This window comes from Lissotriton vulgaris, chromosome 5 (assembly GCF_964263255.1).
Source record: "Lissotriton vulgaris chromosome 5, aLisVul1.2, whole genome shotgun sequence".
Taxonomy (NCBI): Eukaryota; Metazoa; Chordata; class Amphibia; order Caudata; family Salamandridae; genus Lissotriton; species Lissotriton vulgaris.
Genome location: NC_141693.1, coordinates 923,788,163 through 923,808,853, shown reverse-complemented (window position 1 = coordinate 923,808,853; position 20,691 = coordinate 923,788,163). Strand labels below are relative to the sequence as shown.

The following is a 20,691-nucleotide window of genomic DNA, read 5'->3' as shown; positions in this document are numbered from 1 at the left end:
GGGCCTGAGGTTCCGTGACGATTTGAACCCGTGTTTTCAATATTGTCGGAAATACATAATATTGGTATCAGCGAACCGCAAATGATCCATTTAGCATATCCTGGTGTTTTCGCTATACTACGAGCAAGAGCACTCCTGTTATGAACACATTTCTGATCTACCCACGGCATCCATCTTAGATCATGGCCGCCATTTTGTGTTTCTTGCCCTCACATACGCAATAACCTCTGATCACTTCATTTCGATTAAGGACACGTAGCCTTAGCCGGAGATTCACCTCTTTCATGACACGTGCACCTTAAACCAGATCACGCTGTAGCTGCATGACCCGACAAAGGCTGCCTCCTCTGCTCGAGGCCAGCCCACCTGAACTGGTTCTCGTGTCCATTGTCCCGATCATGATTAGGCGGCCGAAGCCGGTAGCCTTGCCCATTTACGACCCACAAACATCTCTTATCCCGCTTTCCTATCTTCTGCACCTGGCTCTGCTCCTTTCCTTCTGGGCCTTTATTAGGGGGAGGTAACGAAATTTACGATGAGGCGGTCCGGCTCTTGAATGCAATATTGACAAGGGATTGTGATGAACTAGTGGGAACCCCTCTCCGTAGATGTTTTGTATCAGATTTTATCAATGGTTCCTGTGTAACGCCAAATATTTATTGTTTTAGACACAAAGGTTTTGGGAATGTATTATATGTAAAGAATTCGCCCCCAGCTTAAAATTTAGTATATAAGGAACAACCCTCTTTGTACAATTTGAACAGGCTCCTAGACACTGCCCATGCGTAGTTTCTGTGACTTCTGTGTCCCTGCAGTAATAAACCTTTGGTCTTTGACGCCACCATCGAGAAGCCCGTGTTTCTGTTCATTTGCGCACCAAGGCAGGTGGAACTCCGGGGTCTTTGGGTGTTGTTCCCTGACACCTCTGGACGGAACCAAAAAGTCCAGAACTCCAATTGGCGCCCAACGTGGGGCTCGACGTCATTCGGTACCGGTCCAAAAGCCTGAAGAGTTCGAGAAGCTTCGTGTGAAGATTCCTGAGGGAGGCGCCCCACTTCATCGATCCCGGCATATCGCAAAAGTGGCCCGAAGTTCTCTTCCACGAGGGTTCCCGTTCAGGACGGCTGCAGTGGGCCGTTGCCTTGACCGTCGCCCTGTCTTGGACCCGAGGTGCAGCCCTTAGTACAGCGAAACGTGACGGGTTTCTCCTTGGTGACGTCTTCAGTGCCTCAGTTAAGTATTTAGTGATAGCTAGCTGGTTACTTTGTGAGGGTTGTTAAAAATCCTTGATTGGTTCTTAGTTTGGTTTGGTTTCGTAGGATTATCATTGGTTGTTCTGGTCACGATAATCTATTTGGTTCAGTTTGGGTATCGATACATTAGTTTGGTTTTGGTAGGCCTAAATTCTTGGTTCGAGTGCACATATTTGTTTTGTGTTTTGTTTGTTTTGTGTTCCGGACTGAAAATGGTAAGTCGGAGAAATTGTATGTTGTCGTGCTTCGGTTGCAACAGTGACTCACGGTTGGAGGACTCCTGTCTGGTTCCTCCGATTGGGACTCCCCTTTATGACTTATATTGTAAACATGGTGTGGGTCCTATATCCTATAATGAGGTGTGGGTCCGCTACACCAACAAAGACGGTGTCCTTAGTTGGCCACTGCATGGTAGTTTTGAACCCGAAATTCTTGATAATTTAGAAGCGAAATTGTTTAGGAAGAAAGCCCGGCCGGCAATGTTTGATTCTTTCCGTTACTGGCGAAAAGAATCCAAACAGAGAGAAATGAAAAAATTTAAGAAAGAACAGAAAGAGAAAGAAGAGTTAACTCTAGAGCAAGCAACTAAACAGCTGCAAGATAACGAGTGCGAGAAGGCTATAGAGGTGGCCATTAGAGAGCATAATTTAGCGATCGACAAGTGCTACCCTGCCTTGCCATCGAAAACGGCTAAGATACTAGAGGATTCGGAGAACGACCCTCTGTTGTCTTATCTGTTACGGTCACCTCCACCGTATGCACAAGGTGCTACGGCTCCACTTGTGCCAAATGTTCAATTGCCGGTTGCTGGACAACCTGGTATTCCTGCTCCTGCTCCTCAGAATCAAGTTCCTGTACCTCCTGTGGTTAATGTGAATGTTCCTACGGCTCCTCCTCTTCCTGGATTGCCGACTTCTATACCTGTATCTGTCTCGCTTACACCTACTGCTCCACAAACTATTTTTCTCGATACTCCTACTGCCTCACTATCTGTTCCTACCTCTACTGTGTTTTCTACGTCTGCGAGTGTGTTAACTCCACTTTCTGTACGTCGAAGAATCACTGATTCTGTGTCTAACATACTGTCTCCTTTTTATAAAACTTTAATTAAGACTCCCACTTCTGACTCTGTTCAGAGACGGAGTCAGCATCCAAGTACTGAGGAACGGGGAATTTTAGATTCCACGGCTCTCAGATGGATTTCGAAGAGTAGGAGATATAGTACGAGAGATGTACTAGAAACATTTATGCAGTGGAAGGAACCAACGCAGCGGTACGTCTTTGATGAGATGTGCTCGTTGTTACGTGATGAAATAGAGGAAGATGATATTGAATCAAATTTAGAGGACTTGATTAAAGTCCAGAAAGAGTTTGCTGCAGGAATGATAGTGGGTGAAAATATAGAAGAAGCGATGGAACTGATCTTAAGTTTTAGGAATGATCCATCTCTTCGTTCACCGAGAGATTTAGAGAAAGGTAAGACGAAACTGAGTCGCCAATATCCTATGAGGGAGGTTCCTCCAATTTGGCGTGAAGCAGTGGCAGCTGATAATAATGCTGGTATTGCAGCTGTTCCAGCACAGTTTCAGAGAGTGTGGATACACATTCCGTGGAAGCGAGCTGAAGTGCTAGCAGTGAAACAGGCCTTGCCAGATCCGCGTAAGAATCCTGCTGGATATTACAAGGAATTAACACAGACAGTTGAGGCTTGTATAATGAATTTAGCAGACATTGATATGTTATTTGGGAATGTAGTTCCTCAACCAGTCTGGGCTAAAATTCGTAGAGAGGATCATCAAGTTGCCTTAGGTGGTGATTGGGCAGCCATCACTGCAGCGGATGGTCAGCAAATAGGTGGTGCAAAACCTGAACCCCTAATTGCTAATCTTCCGGGTAGGATAATCGACTTAATGAAGACTCTGATGCCCGCATTGCGTGTTAATTGGGACAAGTTATCAGCATGCAAGCAAAAGAAAGACGAAAGTGTCTCCGACTTCTTCACAAGGTTCTAAGAGACTTTTGTAGATCATAGTGGTCAGGACATGAGCACTGAAGGAGGACAGAGACTGTTTGTCGATAAATTCGTGCATAATTTGTTACCTGAATTATGCAATAAATTAAAGGATTCAGAGAGTGCGTGGGCTGTTTCTACAACTGCACAAATACTTGCAACTGCACAATATTATGAAAATAGGGATAAAGAGGAAAAGGAGAAATCAGAAAAGAAAAACGAAAGATTTAAAGACTAAGGTTCTTTTGCAACAGGCGTATCCGCCTCGCACGAATCAATCTAATATGCAACAGGGTTCCTATCAGAGGACAGATTATAGTTCACCGAGGCCTCAATATCAGTGGAACCAATGTGCGTATTGTAAGAAAGAGGGTCACTACAAGAATGAGTGTCCGATCTTAGCGCAAAATAATGCAGCAGCAGCTCAGAGAGGTCGTGGTGGTTTTGTGCAGAATTCTAGAGGTCGAGGGCGAGGTGCTATGCCTCCACAGACAAATGATCGTCTTTCTAATTACTTTGATCAGAGAAATGGACAGCCTGCCCAGCAAAATAGATCTCAGCAATATCTTGTTGAAGACTATTGTGAAGTGGATGAGGGATTTCAGCAAAATGGGTACTAGGACAGCCATGGACAGAGAGAGGGAGTAGTATCAGTTCCAGTAGATCAGAGTGGGCCTTATGTCGCAGTAGCAACATCAGGTGTAGTCGAACCGTTTCTGTTGGATACTGGTGCCGCTAAAAGTTCTATCATTCATGCGAAACTCCCTGGCGCACCTTTGTCTGGCTCAACAAATGTTTCCGTAGGTTTTTCAGGCGCCCCTGTTTACAACCCTATATCTGGCCCTTTGTCTATTTCTGTTGGACCATGTCAATTGAGAGCACCCTTGATTTTGACGACGGGTTGTAATGAGAACCTGCTTGGTTTAGACTTGTTAAAACGACTATATGCGACATTGTACTGTTCTCCAGAAGGGGTACAGCTTACATTGGGTAAAAATATCACCTCTCCGATGTACTTGTCGATGGATGCACTCCCGCCAGAGCTACGCTCACTCCCTGATTCTCTTTGGGCGACTGGTCCTAATGATGTAGGCCTTTTAGAAATACCACCATATGTAGTCACTTTGAAAGCAAATGTAAAATTTCCAAGAATTCCTCAATACAAAATATCTAGTGAAGGAGAGCGTGCACTTTTATTGATTGTGCAAGACTTGATCAAGAGAGGTGTGGTTGAAGAAACTAGAGGAAATGTTTGTAATAGTCCTGTACTACCGATTTTGAAACGAACTGATCCTACAAAACCTCCAGTGTACAGGTTTGTCATAGACCTTAGAGAAGTTAATAAGATTGTGGTTCCGCAGTTTCCTGTGGTTCCAGACATTACTGCCTTGTTAACATTAATTCCTGCTACAGCCACTTGGTTCTCAGTCATCGACTTGAAGAATGCCTTTTTCAGCATTCCGATAGCCGAGGAAAGCAGAGATATTTTTGGCTTCTGTCTAGGAGGTCGAAGTTTCAGATTTAAACGCGCTCCACAGGGCTACTGTGAGAGCCCATCTATTTATAGTCAAGCATTAAAAAGCCAGTTAGATTCCTTTGTCCTTCCTCCAGGTTCTGCCCTAGTACAGTACGTAGATGATCTTTTAGTGGCTGCCGATGACAAGGAAACTTGCAAAGCAGCTACAGTTTCATTATTACATCACTTGTCTAATCTGAATCACAAGGTATCACCTTCCAAGATGCAATACTGCTGCCAAGAAGTGACCTACCTAGGTCATCTCTTGTCAAAGGAGGGAAGAAAGTTGACCCCAGAGAGAATAAAAGCAATTACGCAAATGAGTGTTCCACGCACGCAGAGAGAAGTACGTGCCTTTTTAGGTATTACCTCTTACTGTAGGCAGTGGATTCCGAATTCTTCTCTTTTAGCGAAACCATTGGTAGCTTTGACTGGGAAAAATGTTCCGAGTCCGGTGCCATGGTCTGATGAATGTCAGGAGAGTTTTACTGAATTACGAAAAGCATTGTGTTCAGCTCCTGTATTGGGTACACCTGATTACAGTAAGCCATTCACGCTCTATGTTCACGAGAGAGAAGGTTGCGCGTTGAGTGTTCTGACACAGAAATTTGGTGATAAACAACGCCCTTGTGCGTATTTTTCATCAACATTAGATCCAGTAGCTAGAGCGTTACCTAGTTGTTTGAGAGCTACAGCGGCAGCTGCGGCTTCCATTCGACAATCTGCTGGTCTGGTGATGAACAACATGCTAGTGGTTATGGTTCCTCATGCAGTGGACACACTCATGAACCGAACGAAGACACAACACCTTACTAGTGCGAGACTATCTGGTTACGAGCTGACATTACTAGCGAGTCATATTCAGATCAAAAGATGTAATGTATTGAATCCAGCAACACTGTTGCCGGCTAATCAAGAGTCGAGTGATTCCGAGCCACATGATTGTTGTTTTAAAACGGAGGAAGAGACAAAAGGACGCATTGACTTGAGGGATACTCCATTATCAGATCCAGATGGTACGCTGTATGTGGACGGATCATGTTTTAAATTGGAAAATGGTGATGTGACTGCTGCCTATGCAGTAACGACTTTGAAAACGATTGTGGAAACTGCAAGAGTGAGTCAGAATTCTGCCCAAGCTGCAGAATTAATAGCTCTAACGAGAGCGTGTGTTTTAGCTAAGGGAAAGAGAGTGAATGTCTTTACAGATAGTCAGTACGCATTTGGCGTGGCCCATAGTTTTGGCCGTTTGTGGAGAGAAAGAGGTTTCATTACGTCCCATGGGACTAAGATTCAACACGGTCAGCTAGTTAACGACTTGTTGGAATCTCTAACCTTGCCGACTGAAGTTGCGATTGTTAAATGCAGTGCTCATAAAGCAATCACGGATGATGTTGGTCGTGGGAATGCTTTTGCTGATGAAATTGCTAAACAGACAGCTAGAGACATGATGAGCAGAATGTATGTTGCAACGTCTGCAAGATGGATCGCTGAGTCTGGAATGTGTGAGGATACTATGGAAAGTGTGAAAGAGATTCAGAAAGAAGCAACTGAGGAAGAGAAACGAGTATGGAGAGAAAGTACGGGCAAGTTGGACTCGAATGGATGTTGGATTGATTTGACAGAACAGCAGCGTTGGATGTTACCGGATGCGTATGTGCTTGCAGTGGTGACAATGGCGCATGGAGTAGCGCATATAAGTTCTAAAGGAATCTGTAAGATGTTGGCTCCGGTCTGGAAAAATGAGGGAATCAGTAAGTGTGCAGAGAGAGTGGTGAAAAATTGTATGATATGCCTGATGCATAATCCTGGCAAGGGAACTCCAACTCCTGCTGGTCATTTCGCTCCTCCTTCCTGCCCTTTTGAAGTAATTCAGTTAGATTTTATTCACATGGACCGCTGTAATAATTTAAAATATGTCCTAGTGGTGGTTTGTGCTTTTTCCAGGTGGATAGAAGCATACCCACTAAAGGACAATACTGCCCTATCAACTGCCAAAATTCTTCTCAAAGAATATTTCCCTAGATACGGAATGCCACGGATTGTATGGTCAGATAACGGAAGTGAGTTTATAGGGAAAGTTATGCAGAGTGTGTGTGCCGGCCTAGGGCTGAAGCAGAAATTCCACAGTGCGAACCATCCCCAGTCTGCTGGTTTAGTGGAGGGTTACAATGGCACCCTCAAGCTAAAGATAGCTAAAATACAGGCATCCACAGGTTTAACCTGGCCAGACGCACTTCCTTTGGCCTTGTTATCAACGAGAGCAACTGTACATTCTAGAGTAGGGCTTAGCCCTTATGAAATCATTTTTGGCCGCCCGGCAAATATCTGGGGTGTGCCAAGGCCTAAAGAGTTCAGTTCTTTAGAATATCCTATGTTTATAGACTACCTTTACGACTTGACTGCTAAATTGAGTCTTATTCATCAACAGGTTTTCGATGCTTTACCAAAACCTCCGGAGAGTCCAGGGCATCAGCTGAAACCGGGAGACCTCGTCGTCATCAGGAACTTCGCGAGGACAAAGAACCTTCAGCCCCGCTACGTCGGTCCTTTCCAGGTCCTTCTTACAACGAGGACAGCAGTTCGTGTGGCTGGACGCAAGCACTGGGTGCACGCGTCCCATGTTAAGCGTGTCCCTTTGCCGCTTCCTTACGACGACTGGGTGAAGAAGGGAATTGGTTCCTCCGAATCTGAAAGAACTCCAAAATTTATCCCTTTCAGCGATGCCGAATTGATCAATGACACTCCAAGCTCTGACTCTCCTCCTGAAAAGACTCCTTTGAACACTGAACATTTGTCTCCTGCATCAGAAGAAACTCTGCCATCTGCGAACTTGAACACTGCAACAACTACCAGTGGAACATTATTTGCCGATCAGACAGTACCTGCGAAGCAGAGATATAACTTACGAAGCCGTAATATGGACAAATAAAGCAGGCAACTGCATACTGTGATATTTTTGAAATATTGAACTTTTGCCCTCAGCCAGGAAGTTTGCTATTTGTTTTATTGTTTTAAAATTGCCTTGCCGTCTGGGTAGCCGTAGGGTCGTGGCTGTGTGCCTAGTTGGATTTGCAGGGGTCTGACACAAGGTCGATCTTTCTGTTGGTTCTGGGAACTCCCAGGACTGATAGAGGCATTTTCATCTACGTACACATCATCAGTGGTCGCGAGCGGATTGTAGAAGATGGAGCTTCCTGCGCTGCAACAAGAAAATGTGATTTACGTTCGCAGAAACAGACTTTACAGAGTTCTTCATAGCAAATGCTTTTTGATGCAATGTGCCATTACATTCTTGATTATTTTAGCAACATTGGTGGGTGGAACTGTTTTCAGTATAAATTTGATTTTTGTACCAGTAACCACAGTACCTCCCCTTGATCCTGCAATTACTACTGTTTCCTCTATACACTCTTTTCACTCGTTTCCCGAACATGAGCAAGCTCGACGCTCAGAATTTATTAACAACACGTTTGTACAGCTCTTGCACCAACACCAACTGGTAGTTAACACTACAGACTGCTGGGTGTGTGGCTTGATACCCCACACTATGGATAAAGGTATTCCCTATCTGGTTTTGCCTTTCAGCTACAATGGATCATTTCAGGCCCTTCAAACCATCTTTGCTTATGCCCTTGAAACCTATCCTCCACGTCCACCGCGTTCCACTAAATATAACTCTGCCAACAAAGCTTTAGTCCAGGGAATTATTGATATGATCAAGGATGTCAATAATACTCCATCATACCCCAGAGACGAACTGCGAGTGTATTTAAGTTGGAATACTTCAGAGTATCGCCTTAGTTTAGGAGAAAGCAAACGTAAAAGCTCAACTCCAATCTGGGTCGTACCTCACCGAGGTCAGGTCTGTTTGCAAGGTAATGGGAGAAATCCAAGAGCTCAGCTAGGAAGGAGTGAGTGCGTTGAGACTTATGTGTTTCCGGCCAACTCTTCCCCTGCTTTCCTTACTGCTAGGGGTACCTATTTCATCTGTCGAGACCGGGCATATACATGGTTACCTGCTGACTTTTCAGGTTCATGCTATATTGCTCGATTGTTGCCTCCAACATACACTGCTTCATCTGACTACCACAGAACCAGAGTAGCGAGAGGTGTCTTCAGCAAGGAAGATACCGCTGGACAGGAAGCTGGAGACTTCTTCAAAGGCTTCCTTCCGTTCTGGGGGCCTATGGCCAATAGTAGAAATATACGTCAGCTAACACGGGTAGTTGAATCTACTATTACCGAAACTGCTGGTGCCCTTAGCAATTTAACAGCTGAGCTTCAGGCGGATAGACTCATGACGTTGCAGAACCGTATGGTTCTAGACGTTATCCTTGCAGACCGAGGTGGGGTATGTAGAATGATCCAATCAAGCTGCTGTGTCTTTATTCCTAATAATGCTCCAACAGTCTATGAGGCGATCTCCAAGCTACACAAGATTTCCGACTCTATTCACGTAGATAAGGGAAACTGGTCCTTCATGGAGTGGTTTTGGACTCTGATCTCAGCGTGGGGATGGAAGGTTCTAATGGTCATTGGTGTCATCTTAGTATTCCTATTCTCATGCTGCCTGATTATCCAGTGTGGTCCCGCTTTGTGTAGTCTTTGTGCTGCAACCTGTTTTAGGAAACCACCTGCAGTTGGAGAAAAGGCGCGAGAAAGGATGATGATACAACAGCATGTCACTGACCTGATGAGTATAGAACTAGACTCTGACATAGACTGAGTAATTGCCTATGTAAGGGCAAAAGGAGGGTCTGAGGTTCCGTGACGATTTGAACCCGTGTTTTCAATATTGTCGGAAATACATAATATTGGTATCAGCGAACCGCAAATGATCCATTTAGCATATCCTGGTGTTTTCGCTATACTACGAGCAAGAGCACTCCTGTTATGAACACATTTCTGATCTACCCACGGCATCCATCTTAGATCATGGCCGCCATTTTGTGTTTCTTGCCCTCACATACGCAATAACCTCTGATCACTTCATTTCGATTAAGGACACGTAGCCTTAGCCGGAGATTCACTTCTTTCATGACACGTGCACCTTAAACCAGATCACGCTGTAGCTGCATGACCCGACAAAGGCTGCCTCCTCTGCCCGAGGCCAGCCCACCTGAACTGGTTCTCGTGTCCATTGTCCCGATCATGATTAGGCGGCCGAAGCCGGTAGCCTTGCCCATTTATGACCCACAAACATCTCTTATCCCGCTTTCCTATCTTCTGCACCTGGCTCTGCTCCTTTCCTTCTGGGCCTTTATTAGGGGGAGGTAACGAAATTTACGATGAGGCGGTCCGGCTCTTGAATGCAATATTGACAAGGGATTGTGATGAACTAGTGGGAACCCCTCTCCGTAGATGTTTTGTATCAGATTTTATCAATGGTTCCTGTGTAACGCCAAATATTTATTGTTTTAGACACAAAGGTTTTGGGAATGTATTATATGTAAAGAATTCGCCCCCAGCTTAAAATTTAGTATATAAGGAACAACCCTCTTTGTACAATTTGAACAGGCTCCTAGACACTGCCCATGCGTAGTTTCTGTGACTTCTGTGTCCCTGCAGTAATAAACCTTTGGTCTTTGACGCCACCATCGAGAAGCCCGTGTTTCTGTTCATTTGCGCACCAAGGCAGGTGGAACTCCGGGGTCTTTGGGTGTTGTTCCCTGACACCTCTGGACGGAACCAAAAAGTCCAGAACTCCAGGCCCCGGCTGGATGCCCTTAGATGCATCTCTATGGATGATTTCTGTAACACGCTCTCTGCTGTGAAGAGTGGTTCTCCATCCGATCCAGCACCCATGTACATCCTCAAACAAGGAGCAGATACCATTGCCCCCCTCGCAATGGAATTATTAAACGCCTCTTTTACGAAAGGGGTGGTTCCACTCAGCTGGAAGCAAGCCAGAATCAAGACACTCCTAAAAAAGCCGGGCCTTGATACAGCTGACCTAACCAACTTTCGCCCGATCTCTCTGCTACCCAGTCTGGAAAAAATTGCCGAAACAATTGTTAACCAGCAGCTCTCGGAGTTTGTAGAAAGTAATGGCCTGTTGAGTGGCTCGCAAATGGGCTTTCGCCCAGGACAGGGCACTGACACAGCCCTCATAGTTGTGGCTGAGGAGGCGAGGTGCATCTTAGATTCAGGGGGATCGGCAGTTCTGATCCTCCTGGATCTAAGCGCCGCATTTGGCACGGTGGACCACAAAATACTAGTCCACCGTCTTGCTAGACTAGGGATTGCTGGAACGGCCCTGGAATGGCTGGAATCCTTTTTGGACAAACGAGCATTCAGGATCTGGGAAAATGGCGTTATGTCCAAATCTACTCCCCTCCAGTGTGGAGTTCCCCAGGGCTCATCACTGAGCCCTACCTTGTTTAATGTATACATGGCCCCACTGGAGGAAGTAGTAGCCCCGTTCGAGATTAAATGCATCACCTACGCAGATGACACCCAACTAGTCGTCTCGCTGACGCAACAAGTGGGATGCTCAGATAACCTCTCGGCCTGTCTCTCCGGAATCTTTTCCTGGATGACTAATTCTAAGCTCAAATTGAACGGAGCAAAAACCGAGATTCTTATTCTGGGCCACCAATTTACTTCCCAGCCCAAAGCATTTTGGCCGCCCTGTATGGGCGAGGTGCCCCCACCGAAAGAGAAAATCAAAAGCCTAGGGGTATGGTTTGAGCCCGAACTAACCTTTAGGTCACATGTCCAGAAAGTGGCGGGTGTATGCTTCAGCCTGCTCCGAACAGTGCGGAAAGTTCTCCCTCTGTTACCCTTTCAGTCCAGGAAATTATTGATCCAGGGATTGATTTTGTCCAGACTGGACTACAGCAATGCGCTACTCCTGGCAGCACCAGAAACCACCATTAACACCTTACAACGGGTGCAAAATGCTGCTGCCAGGATGCTTATGGGCGTCCCAAGAAGAACATCCGCCAAATCATTGCTGAGAGCCCTCCATCGGCTCCCAGTACGTGAGCGAATATCCTTTAAATCATCCTGTATGGTCCACAAAGCACTCCAAGGCAAAGGCCCCCAGACCCTAAGGAGCTTGATTTGTCCATATAGACCCCCGCGTGCCCTCCGATCGGATCTTGAAAATTTTGCTATAGTTTCCAGAGTTAGAAAAGCCCGCACGGGAGGCCGCCGCTTTTCTGTAAATGCGGCAAAAAAACTGGAACGCCCTCCCGAGGCAAATTCGCACTGAACCTTCCATCCTCAAATTTCGAAAACTTCTTAAATTTTTTCTTTTCCATAAAACTCCTTAAATTTAAACTTTTTGTTCCTCTTGAGTTTTCTGTTATTTGTTAGGCAGCGCTGGGACGCTTACGGGCAGCCATGCGCTTTACAAATCCAATTTCATTTCATTAATTTCATTTCACTAAGCCTTGTAGAGAAACTACAGAAAATCCACTACAGCAGCAATGTATTTTGTCAATTAAGGAAATCTCCTGAGAGGACTAACCAAGAGACATACAGCAAGGATGGTGTAACAACAGTATAGGTGCAACACATTGTTGCTGGATTTTCCAGCTCATACACTCCAAAACATTTCAAAGAAAACTTAGAAGCCTGTCGCCCTCCTTCTAATATTATCCCTAAAACCCTAAACCCTTAGGGCCTTTTCTCGCTCCCATAGCCTCCTTTGATCCAATAAATAAAGATTTCTGTTCAGCTAAACACCTCTTAGTATATGTGCCTTCTCTTGAAAATAGGGATAACTTCACATCTTATGAGTAAAAAGTTCAGCGGAGAGTTATTAGAGTGTTCAGAAATGCGATGGCGCTCTACTACCTGTAGTACCTGCTTTGGAACGCGTCAGAAAACGGGTATCAAGGATCGAGAAGTCCGCCGTGGGAATACGGTCAGAAAATATAGGGAAGCAAATCCGCTTGCCCTCGCTCGTAGGCTTGTGGCCGTGATAAGGAGCTCAAGCAAAGTACGTCGGTTCTCCGGATACCTGTTTTCTGACGCGTTCCAAAGCACCTTCTTCTCGCGTCTGTTTATATTTACACCCGATTAGGACCGGGTTGGAATTATCACCGGTCCCCCGATACTGCCCTCAGCCAGATTACACAGCCCTGAAGAGTCACAGGTGTACCCCGTTATTAACGAAACACGTGTCGGCTGGTTTCTTGTGCAAAAAAGTTCACCTTTTGGTTAGGGGAGCTTCTCACCAGATCAATAAAAAACAAACAAGACAATAACATTTGAGTGTGATTTTATCCTTACCTTAACAACACAAGACAATACCTATCAACTAATTTAGGTTGTGTGCGCTTGACTTTTCTTGCATAACTTCACATCCTGTTTTCCGGCTGGAACTTTGACATCGAGTTTGGCCCTCTTTCTGGCTAGCTACTGACACACACCTACATTTACTGTCACTCCATATCATATTTATTCTTTTAACTGTCACATGTAGCTCATTTCATACCCAAGGGCTCACAACAGCCTTCCTTGGTAATGCTACTGCTGTTCATATTGTCAGCGGCTTGGTTTCATTCCTTTGTAAATGCCTTGGGAGCTGTTACTTCACTTTTTTGCCTATGTCGTTCCTACAAATAGGTGTCTCAATTTTGGTTTCTAAAACTAGGGAGTGGCAGTCCTGTTGAGGGATATGGAGGTTTCTTACACTACCTAGTCGTCTGATATAGCTGGAACATAGGCCCGCAACAAATTAGTAGGAAACAATTTTATTAACCATAATGGACACATCCGTGGACTTTGAATTACAGCAGAACATATATTCTTTTTATCAAATAGATTATTTTTCACCATCAGGGAATTTCCTTGGGGAATGTGGAAGTGTCGATTCCTAATCAAATATGAATTTCATTGTCTTACCCAGTGACAATTCTTTCCATTTACCAATCTTCTCTTGCCAGATTTCCAAAGTTTTTACACTTTCTAACATTGTTTAATAGGTTTCTTATTTGTATTACGTTTTGATTTAGCTAAATAAAAAATTAAATGTTGAAGATGCGGAACCAAACTCAATTATTAAAGAATACTTTAAACAACTGCAATCACTTGAAATTTTCTCTGTGAAGAAACAAAGAACACGCTAAATATATAGTGCAACAGAACGTTCAATTCCAATGTAATGGTAAGCGTTTAAAGTATTTTGAAAACCAATGGACGTTAAAGTGAGATCTAAACATTTAATTAGTAGCAACACATATTTATAGATTACCAAAAAGCCATTCTGGTTCACAGCTTCCATTTTCTCAAATACAGCCTTCTTTATACTAATACTTCGTTGATATTCCTTTTTTAGGAGTTCTTGCATGACATCCTGTTTGTACTGTTGCATCTTGTCCAGCAAATCCACCAGCAGGTTGGAATCCACGGCACAAAAAGCAACCTTAGATTTCACTAATACAAGAAAACACGAATCAATACTTGAAAACAACCAAAAGGCATACAAGTCATGCACAAGTAGGTAATTCACTAGCTAGCACTGATTTTCTTAAATGATTAATCTCCAATAAAATCTAATTTATAATAATTTCCTACGATCAAGTTTCCAGCAAACTATGACCGATAACAAAAAGTAAATAGGCAGTATAAGACAGTCATAGAGTAATTCACATACATACATACACCCATAAACACACACACACACACACACACACACATATGTATATATATATGTAAACATTCGAACGTTTAGTGTTAAAACAATTGCATGAATTGAGACAGTGAAGAGCAAGGTAAGCTTACAACCTACAACAGATCCAAAAACGTGCAGCTTTCAATCTGGTGATAAAAATATCTAAGGTTATAATGATCATAATGCAATGTGTAATGCGCACAGTTACCCAAAGGGTTTCCCAACGCAAGATAGTGCACAGGTTTGATGCAATAAGTTTAAATAACCAGGTTTTCAGACCCTTACAAACGCTCACGATTGAATTACAATTCCTTAAAGCTGAGGGGAGAGAGTTCCACAGTTTAGGTTCCAGATATACAAAGGAGCGGCCTTTCATGTGGGTTAAACGACACCTCGGTACAGAGAACAGTGTTTGATTTGAAGATCTTAGGGAGCGAATTGGCTGGTAGGGACCCACCAGTTGCTGAATGTAGCGAGGTACTAAGCCATGTTTGGGTTTAAACATACAGCACATTGCTTTAAACTCAATGCGCTTGTTGATACTCAACCAATGCAGTTTCTGAAGCAGATAGGAGGCTGAGGCAGATTTTTGTAAGAGAAAGAGCAGCCTAGAGGTAACATTTTGCCCCACCTGAAGGCCCTGAACCAGGGTCTTGTCAGTGCCTAGGTACAACATGTTACAATTGCACAGTCTGGATATGATTAGGGCCTGGATGACCTTTCTTTGTGCTGCTAAAGGGATCAGTCGAAGAATCTTTTTCAGCCATCTGAGAACGGCAAAACAAGTTGCAGTGACTCTAGCCACTTGTGATTTCATGGAGAGTGTATTATCCATGAGAAAGCCCAGATTTTTGACCAAAGGAGACGAGGTGGGCAGGGTCCCAAGGTACTCCGGCCAATGTCTAGAACCCCACAGTGAGGCGTTCTTACCCACGATCATGACCTCTGTATTATCACCATTAAGCTTCAGTAGATTTGAGGGGTTTTATAACTATAGAAACTTCCACAAGAAAATGTCAGCAGCGTTTATTGCACAAAACTGGGTCAAGGTGCATATTTCAGTGATACATCCTTAATCTAGAAGAGTCTCTGACACTTTTACTAACATAGATACATTTTAATGCATTTCTTATGCACTATTTTTCAGCTTTGACTGCAGGCCTGTTATTACTCCATAATTTCAGGCCATGTGAAATCTAGAGAAAAATACTATCACCCAACTAACAGAAATGAAGATTTAGAAATAAGATAAGATTTTAAATGCATCATTAGTCTTAAACTCAGAAAATAAATATCTTATAATGCAGATCATATATAGAATTCAAAGGTTGTATTTAGCTTCTTGGTTACTAACTACCACTCATGAGCTGCCTCATTGTTTGTCAAATTAAATGTAGAGTACTTCAGTTTTTGATATATGACCACAATCTAGTAGGGGCAATATCCCCAACCAAGGTATCACTTTTGTAAGCTCCTTGTGTCCAGTGGTGATTTTTGTCCCTGTGCAGCAGACTTAATGGGGTAAACTGCCTGCGGGGTAGAAGGCCAAATAGGGCAATAGGTGGGATGCGCAGCCACATGCCAATTTGCCATCACATATCAGTTGTATTTGTTTTACATATCCCTGGTGCCACATGGTGGTTTCTGTCCTTCGTTGGCAGGTAGATGTTGGGTTCAATACCAATCTGCCTCCCCAAATGGGCTAAAAGACATATCGTGCTTGGGTGAGTGGGAGTGGCTTGTGCCGTGGGGAGAGTAAGGGGTGGGGGCTGCTTCCTGGTTATTAGTGGTGATTTACGTCCCACTTGAATTAATTGGCAAGTTTAGGTCAAATTCCTCACCTCCCGCCCAAAAAGTTGAAAGACAGTTAGTGCTATAGGCATGACAGTTCCACGCATTTGTGACGTACCCTATAGATTAATTTTACACTCCATAGTGTGCACTGGATTTTCTGACCCCTCCGCCTGAAGAGCAGACAGATTGGGGTAAACACCATCTACTGTGCCATCCACAGGTAAAAGATTTACCAACATAGGGGCAGGGAGGAAGAAAGATTGTTAAGGCAATGGGTGCAGAAGAGCCAGGCCCTTTGGTAGCAGGTGATCATATCGCCTGATGGTCTACTGGTGGATTCCTGCTCTGGGATTACCCTCCTGCAACTATTCCTGAAAAATAATCCCCTTAACGATATCTCTCCCATTAAGACAGATACTCGATGGAGACAGCGGCGCCCCACAGCATCACTTGCACTGAAAGCGACTAGAGCTGAAAGGCTCCAGCTGCTTACAGTATTAATATTTATTACTTCAAGGTACTGTGCATGTATATTAAAAAAAATGTTCTTCCAATGAAGCCCGAAGTGGGGGAATGAAGTTGAGAAGCGCTCTAGAACATGCACCAGAGAGTTTTGAGCCCTAGCAGGACTCATTCTTTTGGCACCCTGGGCAGTGATGAGATGAATTCCAACTCTTTTAAGCAGATTAGAGGTTAACAATTCAATTGCGTGTCTGTTCTTTTAAAACCTAAATCTAAGCACATAGCTAATTTAGTGTGAAAAGGTCATAGGTGTAATTTTCTTACCTACAGATATTAATCTATTTTTTAAATTGTAATATAGTCAGCCTAACCTCAGATGCAATGTTTATTTGAAGACATTCGTATTTTCGGATGAATTTATGTCAATCCCAGCGGTTTCTGCCTTTGATTAAAACTGCAGTGGGTGCTACTTCAAAGGAAGGGCAAACAACAAACAATTTACGTACCTTTAGTAACAATCTTTCTAGTGGATAACCTATTTAACCACACATTGGGAATAATATCCAGGCGTTAGACTGGATCTGGAAATTGTCATAGTTGTTTTCCTGTGCGCCCCTTGCAGGCATCATGCATCTCTGCACAGACATTGTTTCGCTCTGGAAGTGACCAGCAGAGCCACATATAAACTCCACCCATGCTAACTGACTTCAGTCGCTTTCCAGGCAATCCGTTCCCTCAGACCCAGAGCTCATCAGCAGATCTGTATGACAAGTGTGTAAATCTCTAGATTGGATTGTTTTTTCTGGTTAAAAAGTCAAAGCACGGGAAGATGAGAGGGTCAATAAGGAATCTGTGGTTAGAGCTTCCACTTAAAAGATCGCTTCCAAAGGTAAGTAACTTCTTCTGATGGATAGTTCTAACAATAGACTCCTGATCTTGTGAATAGATACCATCATATTACTTCCAAGATGGTGGATCTGTGAACTAGCTAAGACTAAAAACGTTCTGTAGGAACAAGCAAGCAAAATGCCCCTCTCAATAGACCTGACTGTCAAGGGAGTGGTGCTTTGTGAACGTGTGTACCAAATCCAACATAGCTGCCTGACAGATGTCCAGCAGAGGCACTCAGAGTGGTAAAACTGTGATAGCACCTTTGGCCCTGGTGGAACATGCCTGCAAGCCTTTTCTGAGCTTTTGTTTCGCCAATACGTGGCTGATCTTTAAGCAAAGAACAATCCATCAGATGTTACATTTTTGCACTACTTTCCCCTTCTTTCCTCTGGAAAACCCTACAAAGAACTGATCACCCACTTGATGTTCTCTGGTATGATCGATATAGAAACACAATGGCTTTTTAGGATCTGAACAATGGAGTCTCTATTCCTCCTTAAATGGATGAGGTGGAACAAAGAGTACTGAAATGATTATAGCCTCATTATTATGACAAGGAGTGGTTACTTTGGGCAGGAATGAAACCCTAGTCCTTCAAACCAACTTACCAGGAAAGGTGGTGGCATAATGTGTTCAATAATGCACATAATACTTACATACAATGGATCAGTGTACAATAATCTCAAATTGTGAATAATGCAGCTGGGCCGAGATGGATGGGGATGTGGTGGTGGATGCGACTCTTTCCCTTCCCCTCCCAACCTCCCAACCTCCCTTCTTTCCTTTTGGTTGTTCCCCTCTGTTAGCTGGAAGATGGAAGATAATCGATTTACTGTTACAGACCTAATAAATTGCCTGTTCGATGGGGCTTCACAGTAAAGCCGGATGGAGATAATAGGACATTGTATAGGAAGAATACCTGTGGATTCTTAACATACACATATACTATGGAAATGTATTGAACAAGTGACTAGCTCTGAATATTGTTGTACAATGGTTGTGCTATTTGTAGATTATTATGCTATATGGTTTGACTGGTATAGCCATTGTTTGTATACCTACTGACTCAATGCAACGTATAATTTGTAATATAGAGCCGGCTGATTCTACTGAATATATTATATGTCTGTATCGTAACATGTATACTTAAAAAAACGTTAGTAAACAGATTAAACCAAAAACCAGGAAAGGTGGTGGCAGAAGGGGATTTGAATCAGAGAACTTGAAGTTCACTCTTACATCTAGCCGATATTATGGCTGAGAAGGTCTGTCTTTAAGGTCAGAAGTCTCAAGGGAACTGTAAATTAGATCAAAAGGGGTAAACATCAAGCAAGTCAGGACAAAGTGCAAGTGCCAGTGGGGCATCACAGAGAGTTTTGGTGGTGCAAACCTTTCTAAACCTCATCACAATGGGTGGCTTAAAAAATGTAGGCTGCTCCAACCACTGTAAAAAGGCCAAAAGAGCTGATAAGAAGCCCTAATGCTGTCCAAAGTAAGTCCTTGCTGGACTGGGGAATAGAACAAACAATAAAACTTAAGACAACTTTGCCTGTAAAGCATCAATTTGTTGGGTACAGCAAAAATCCTTAAATTTTCCCTAACAGCTGGCGTACACTGATTTTTGAGAATGGAACACCCGGCCACCAAGATAAAATCAGTAAACTCAGCATGCAAGTCGCAGGAGGATAACAATAGCCACTCAATTTCCAAGCATGGAGTTGTAAAGGCCACAGGCCCAGGTGCAAAACCCTGCCCGGCTACTGCGACTGAAGCTCGTCCTGGAGCGGCAGCCGGATCGGAGGACAGATGCTCATGCTCAGGAGCTCTAGATACCACACACTCGCCTAGCTCAATCCAGTGCCACTAGGATGAGTTGGGCCCAGTTGTTCGTGATCTTCAGAACTCAAGTAGGGGAGACAGTGTTGGGTGGCATACAGGAGTCCAGAGCTCTACTCTAGACAGAAAGCATTGCGCAACCAAAGCTACTTAGGAAACTCAAAATTGCAGACGTATCTAACATTGCACATTCTTGGTAGTAGCGAAAACAATGAGTCAGTATTCGCCCCACTGATGGGAGATGGCTGTACCACATGTAGGTTGAAGTAGGTGACCCGATTCGGGCCACCCAGGTCACTAAGACCACCTCTCAGCCTTCGGTACTAAATGAAGAGTCGGTTAGACAGTAGAGAATGCACACCAATAATTATTTATTCAGATACACTCAGAGTGGAGCCCTAGGAGTGCTGCAGAGGGAACTGACATCACCAAGCATAAAGATACATTATGTACGTTTCACAACCGGGCGAAGGCACGCCCACAGTGGAATTATCCAAGCAGATGCATCTGGACAGTGAAATGCAAAAAATAAGTTTTGATTCTCATATCTCACACCATCTAATACAGCTCAAGGTAATTTCACCCTGTTCCCGCCACTAGACAAGTAGGAGACGGCCTCTATCTATTGGGAAAGGTAAGAACAGTGCCCTCAATACAAAAACAAGTCTAACGTGGAGTAATGTGGAGCATTTCTAAGAAGGGAACTAGATCAGTTTCAAACAGCCTAAAATGGCGGCTAGATAGAAAATGGTGCAGCGCATGCTAATTTACGGGAAGGCCTGCATAAACATAAAGAGTTCTATTCTAATAGGGCGCAATTGCCATTCATGATTGCTAGGCATCGATGGCTCAGTTCATCTGGCCTTGCGTTTAATGTTACTGTAAGATTGTTCACCCTCAGAAAAATCCCTTTGCATTCCAGCTGCTTTCAGAGGCATAGACATTTTTTATCTAGAACGCCACTCCATAGTACTTGTTGAAGTATGACGTGGTGTTGTCCATGAGCACCTGCACCGGCCTTCCTTTGATGGTTGTGTTGTGTTTCTAGAAAAAAGGGGCAGCCCAATAACCTGGGGACCTGGGTAGGACAAATATTATCAACACAAATTTCCCTATTGGGGTAGTGTAGCCCTTGACTTCCAAGGCAATAGTTCCAAGAAACCTTCTACTAGCAAGGTTTTTTTGTCTCACATTACCGATCGTTCGACTGTCAAAGCCCGGCGTCATGGATGCGTGATTCATAATCCGTTAAAACTGCCTCTCGATTCATGAGGGCACCCCAGACTGTCATTACATTTGA

The 20,691-nt window shown here is 43.9% G+C and overlaps 1 protein-coding gene across 1 annotated transcript in view; it reads right to left on the bottom strand.

The window, feature by feature from the left end:
• Nucleotides 1-20,691, bottom strand: part of CFAP46 (cilia and flagella associated protein 46) — a 1,558,477-nt gene that overhangs the window by 417,219 nt on the left and 1,120,567 nt on the right. Inside the window, exon 49 of the mRNA XM_086922533.1 lies at nucleotides 13,989-14,170. Coding sequence (XP_086778659.1) covers nucleotides 13,989-14,170 — 182 coding nt within the window. The remainder of the gene's footprint in view (nucleotides 1-13,988; nucleotides 14,171-20,691) is intronic.